This window comes from Lissotriton vulgaris, chromosome 5 (genome assembly GCF_964263255.1).
Source record: "Lissotriton vulgaris chromosome 5, aLisVul1.2, whole genome shotgun sequence".
Classification (NCBI taxonomy): Eukaryota; Metazoa; Chordata; class Amphibia; order Caudata; family Salamandridae; genus Lissotriton; species Lissotriton vulgaris.
The window spans coordinates 1,737,305,642-1,737,311,478 of NC_141693.1; the positions used below are offsets into that span (position 1 = coordinate 1,737,305,642).

The 5,837-nt window shown below is 41.2% G+C and overlaps 1 protein-coding gene across 1 annotated transcript; it reads right to left on the bottom strand.

The window, feature by feature from the left end:
* Window positions 1-3,856: 3,856 nt before the first annotated feature.
* On the bottom strand, window positions 3,857-4,843 carry LOC147717069 (uncharacterized). The gene has a single exon (XM_086919839.1). The coding sequence runs from the start codon at window positions 4,841-4,843 to the stop codon at window positions 3,857-3,859; it is 987 nt and encodes a 328-aa protein (XP_086775965.1).
* Window positions 4,844-5,837: the final 994 nt, after the last annotated feature.

A 5,837-nucleotide genomic window follows, 5' to 3' on the forward strand; every position in this document is an offset into this window, starting at 1 on the left:
CTGGCCCAGCCGGGTCTGTGGAGCATTCGTCAGGACAAATAACACAAAGACAGTAGTGGTACTCACACAACTTGTGTAGTTTCCAAATTTTAGTATGAAATTCTCATACTCAATTTCCTGCAATGTGAAAACATAAACAAACATCATCCATTCCATGAGTAGGTATAAACTGCATATAGGACAGATTAAACGCTCATTTTATATTGCTAGAGCTTTTTTACGTGCAAACTATTGTGAGCACTAAAACAGTATTGAGGTGAGAAGAGAAAAACAAGTGGGTCTGAGTCAAGGACACTGTATGTCACATTTAAACAAAATCTAGATATTAGCCTGGGTTACAGGTAACTGGTCTCCCCGGCAAGTCATGTGAGTTATTGTAGTAAGCGCTATAGATCTATGTGCTCTCACATCGTAGAGCCTGCTGAAATATGCAACTGTGTCAGTGGTTAGAGCTGTTAAAATCATTATCACGACTATGCTTTAGGTCGATGGTTATTACTTAACAGTTCTATATTCCAGGTGGGTTTTCAGTGGTATAACACTTGAGTAATTCCGCTATTCTGTGTTGGACTCATGAGATGCCTTTTTCTTTTTTTGTATTATTGTAGTTCGACAACGTGTCGAAATCGGAATGGCAGTCTTACCCTCCGAAGTAAGTCTCGAGTAGAGGTATCGATAGTGTGTGTAAAATATTAGGCAAAATGCCCTTCATGCATACCATAGTTAACCGGTCACACAGGGGCCAAAATGCATGCACTGAAACAGTGAACAATTAATCACGAGTATTACAAACATGTACCCAGCTTAAAATACCTTTTGTTGGAGTAAAGTTCTCCTCATCAGGGTGCTTAGGGTCGCATTATATGGTTCATGCTAGGGTAGTAAAGACATTGAATAATGCTAGTAGGGCCCCGCTATGCATATTAGTCGAGAAATCTTACCGGCAGTCTTCTTACTTAAAACGCCATTCTTACCCATGTGATGCTCCCTGTGCTGACTCTGCCCCTGGTTGAGGCGGGGCCACTCCTCCCGGCCTTTAACTAGTGGCATGGAAATAGACGAGGGACTAGTTTTGAGCAAAAATTGTACCTCAAAGATGGTTGCTATTAAAGTAAAAACTGAAAACTTTATTGATACCATCCCCAAGCGTAGCGCTCAATGGTCTTTTTTATCATCTTATAATCGTTTTATGCCCAAATGTTTGCCAAAGTGGTGTTGCTCTCATAGATCTTTTTAGATAGGTCATTCTAATGTTACTATAAAACATTGTCAGCAAAATGAGTAAAAACTAATTTACATAAATTGTCTGACTGTCGATAGTACTATAATTGTAAAATTCCAGCAAGCTATTTTGGGTGATCGCCAGTATCTAAAAGACGATGTGTGATTCGAATCAAGCTTTAACAAGTGTCTGAGGTAGGTACATGAAATCTGCACACGTGAGCACTATCGCGCCTATGCTAATCTTAAACACAGAGATAAGTTTGGGCACATGATCCTGTGGGGATACTATCTACAGGAGCAAGATGTGCCGTTTGCAAATTTTTGAGTAGTTATACTCACCATGGAATGTATCAACTTAGTGAAAAGATCGTGCATCCTCCCCTTCACGTTGACAGGGTGAGCAAGTGCAAGGCTAAATTAATAGAACTGATGCCATGGGATGTTATCGTTCATCCCTGTTATGTGGGTTCTGAGACGATTCACCCTCCTTTGTTCCTTTTCGAACAATATCTGTTCTGCATTGTTGTTTTTATCATGGAGCATTTCCATGATAGTCCATCTTAGTTCATCGCATGTGTGTTCTGCTTCAACAAAATGAGTACAAAGGTTTGTTGTGTTTTTCTTAAGTCTAATGTTACTCCTGTTTTCTCCTATTCGCAATTTCACCTTTCTACAGGTCATCCCTACGTATTTTTGTTGGCAGGGGCAGGTGACTAAGTATACCACATGCGTGGAATTACAGTTAGTGTGTTGTCTTTGAGTCCAAACCAAGGTATCAGTGAGTTGTAAGGTTTTTGTAGTGTTGGTGAATTTACAAACTCCACACGTCCCACAGGGATAATGGCCGGTTACGGGGACCATATTCACATCTCTGATGGTGGACTTGATTAACTTTTTCCTTAGACGTGTGTGAACTAGCACATCTCTTAGATTCTTAGTCCTCCTATTTGCGAATCTTGGTTTAGGCCAGTTGTATTTGCCCGATGTAATAATCCGCCAGTTCTTCCTTATCATTTTTTGGACATCGTAGGTTGCTGGACAGTAGGTGGTAACACAGGTTACAAGGTCTTTGATTGGTTCCCTATGGTTGCTTTGTAGAAGACATTCTCGAGGCTGGTGTTTAGCCCGTTTCTTGCACTTGGAGATTACTGAAGATGTATAATCTCTAGCTCGTAGTTTGTAGCTTAGATCTCTCGCTTGTAGTCTATAATCACTTTCTTTGCTACAGTTGCGTTTGTGTCATAAAAACTGACTGTATGGGAGGTTGTCTTGGAGGGGTCGTGGGTGGTAGCTCTGATATGATAGCAGACTATTCTTAGCCGTCGGTTTTGTGTAGGTCTTAGTCTCTAGTTTGCCATTTTCAGGAAAGATTGTTAGGTCTAGGAAATCAATTTGTTGGTTGCTTGATGTGAAAGTGAACGTAAGCCATCGGTCTCTTCCATTTAACCACTCCATGAACGTGGTCAGGTCTTTGTTGACATCCCAAATAAGCAAAATATCATCGATATAGCGTTTCCAGTATATACTGGAAACATATGGGTTGTTATCATTTAGAACAAATTTTTGCTCAAACTGGCTTACGTACAAACCAGCTACCAATGGAGCGAAGGCGCTGCCCATGGAAGTTCCATGACACTGTAAAAAGAGTTGACCGTTGTATTCAAAATAGTTCTCTTTTAAGGCCAATCGGCAGCATTCTAGAATGAAATGGCGGGGGTCTTGTGTGGCCAGTCTTCCATAAAGAGGAGATCTTCAAGCATTTGCATGGTGTCATCTTGGGGCAGACTTGTGTATAGGGATTCAACATCTAGTCCAACTAGCAACATAGTATTAGGGTTGAAATCCTTGTCTGCTATCTGAGTCGGGAGATCTCTGGTGTCCTTCAGATAAGTCGGAGTCTTCTGGACTAGTGGTTTTGAATACTCATCCGCAAACATGGATAGGGGCTCAAGCAGTGAACCAATACCCGAAACTATTGGGCGTCCCGGTGGGGGGGACTTGTTTTTATGAGTTTTTGGTAATGAGTAAAAGAATGGTACTTTGGGTCCTTTAGGTGTCAAATAGTCAGCTTCCTTCTTTGATATCCATCCATTGACCTCTGCCTCATGTGTCATTATCGCAATGGTATTGGTCAATCTTTCAGTGGGGTCTGATTCCAGTCTTTTGTAAAAGTTCACATCTGACAATAAAACCAGGCATTGTTGGTTATATCCTTCTTTTGTGAGAATAACCACCCCTCCCCCCTTGTCTGCTGGTTTTATGACTATATTGTCATTGTCTCTTAGTTCCTCAAGGGCTCGTCGTTCCTTATTAATAAGATTTTGATAATTTTTTTTCTTCTTTTCCAAATTATCAATCCCTTTCAAAAGGGCCTGTTCAAACGTTTGTATTTCTATAGGAACAGCGTTAGTAGGTGGGGAAAATTTTGATTTTCTTCTCAGTGTAGTGTCTCCCTCGTTAGGTTGAGGTAGAGACCCATCAAAAAAAGCTTTCAACTTCAAGGTTCAGCAAAATTCCGAAACCTCGCATTTGAGTTTAAAGGGATCCAAAGTTGGAGTTGGTACAAAACCGAGACCCTTTTTAAGGATGGTCGTTTGATCTTTTGTCAGGATAATTTCTGATAGATTCACAATTAGTGATTCTTTTTGCTCGTGCCCGGCTGGGCTGATGCCATACTGCGTGTTTGGACATTGGGTTGTTGGTCCTGCCAGGTTAAATTTTTCTTTCTGCCCCGTGATTGATTTTGGCCTCTTCCTAAAAAAGGTTGTTGTGGTTGGTGTAAGTTAGTTGTGTTAGGCATCTGGTGATTCCCCATTTGTGGCTGCTGCTGTATACCTGGATTATAGGGGTTCATCCACCCACCATATTGAGGCATAAAAGGTTGAAAATAGGGCATTGGATTCCAGTGAAAGAATGGTGGTCTCTGACACCTATTTCCTCGGCGCAGGCGTTGAAATCTAAAATTGTTACGGCCCCTTCTCAGCGTTGATTCTTCTGAGCTTCCTTCCGAACCATCAGAAGAGTTCCACCCAGTCGATTCTGCATCAGAGCCATTATCTGTTACCGTGTAGTCCTCCTTCGAGTACGGATGCATCCGCTCTTGGCTGAACTTTTTTAGGTCTTTAGCCAGCTTTTGTAGTTTGTTTTGCATTAGAAATTCCTGTGTTTCGTCCATCTCTTTCGTAATCTCTTCTAGGCGTTTTTTATAGACCAGAGGGTTAATGCTTTTTTTCAGTTCATTTTCACAGATTTGTATCTCCACTAGTAGTGCCTCTGATAGTCTCTTGGCTGTCTTAACTATAAGAACTAGATAGTCTAAGGTGCATTTCCAAGATATGGATGACCAATCTCGTCGAAATGCAAGATCGTGGAGAAATATTCTGGGCGCATTAGATACCCATAAGCCTCTTGGTGCCGTTTTGGATCTGAGGTATTCGGTCATAATAATGCCATGTATGGCAGTTCGGATCTGTTCCCTTTTTTTATTGGTCAAAGTGTCCCATTCATCAGTCTGCGAAATGGCTTGTGTTAAATCCGCATTTTGCAACAAAGGCTGTGCCGCCAGGATTTTGTCAATGCCACTTCCAGTGAAGCTCAGACCACTATTGTTCTCCAACATTCCCCACTCACTGTTCCAAAAGTACGCCCTTGATTGCTACAGAAAGTTTAGCAAGGGTGTACTATTCCCGCAGCTGCATGCTGATTAAAGACCTTAATCAGAAGTGAGGGAAGAGGAGTTGAAGTCCATTCAGTTCCCCTATATAGATACTCAACAATCAAAATTGGAATGGACACTGCTATCTATTTCAATTATTGACTCAGACCCACTTGTTTTTCTCTTCTCACCTCAATACTGTTTAAGACATATGGTAATCCAGTTACTCGGTTACCCTATATATCGCAGCATCTTTTAACCAATAGTGCCCACCTCTTTAAAATAAATTTCCTTTTTGGTGAGACACTGTTTTTATTTTCTATCTGCTCTATACACCTTCCCTCTGTTGATGTCCCTGTAATTTCTGGACACTTCTACATTTACCAGAGGTAATCTTCAAGTGCAAGAAACGGGCTAAACACCATCCTCGAGAATGTCTTCTACAAAGCAACCATAAGGAACCAATTAAAGACCTTGTAACCTGCGTTACCACCTACTGTCCAGCAACCTACGATGTCCAAAAATTGATAAGGAAGAACTGGCGGATTATTACATCGGGCAAATACAACTGGCCTAAACCAAGATTCGCAAATAGGAGGACTAAGAATCTAAGAGATGTGCTAGTTTACACACGTCCAAGGAAAAAGTTAATCAAGTCCACCATCAGAGATGTGAATATGGTCCCTGTAACCGGCCATTATCCCTGTGGGACGTGTGGAGTTTGTAAATTCACCAACACTACAAAAACCTTACAACTCACTGATACCTTGGTTTGGACTCAAAGACAACACACTAACTGTAATTCCACGCATGTGGTATACTTAGTCACCTGCCCCTGCCAACAAAAATACGTAGGAATGACCTGTAGAAAGGTGAAAATACGAATAGGAGAACACAGGAGTAACATTAGACTTAAGAAAAACACAACAAAGCTTTGTACTCATTTTGTTGAAGCAGG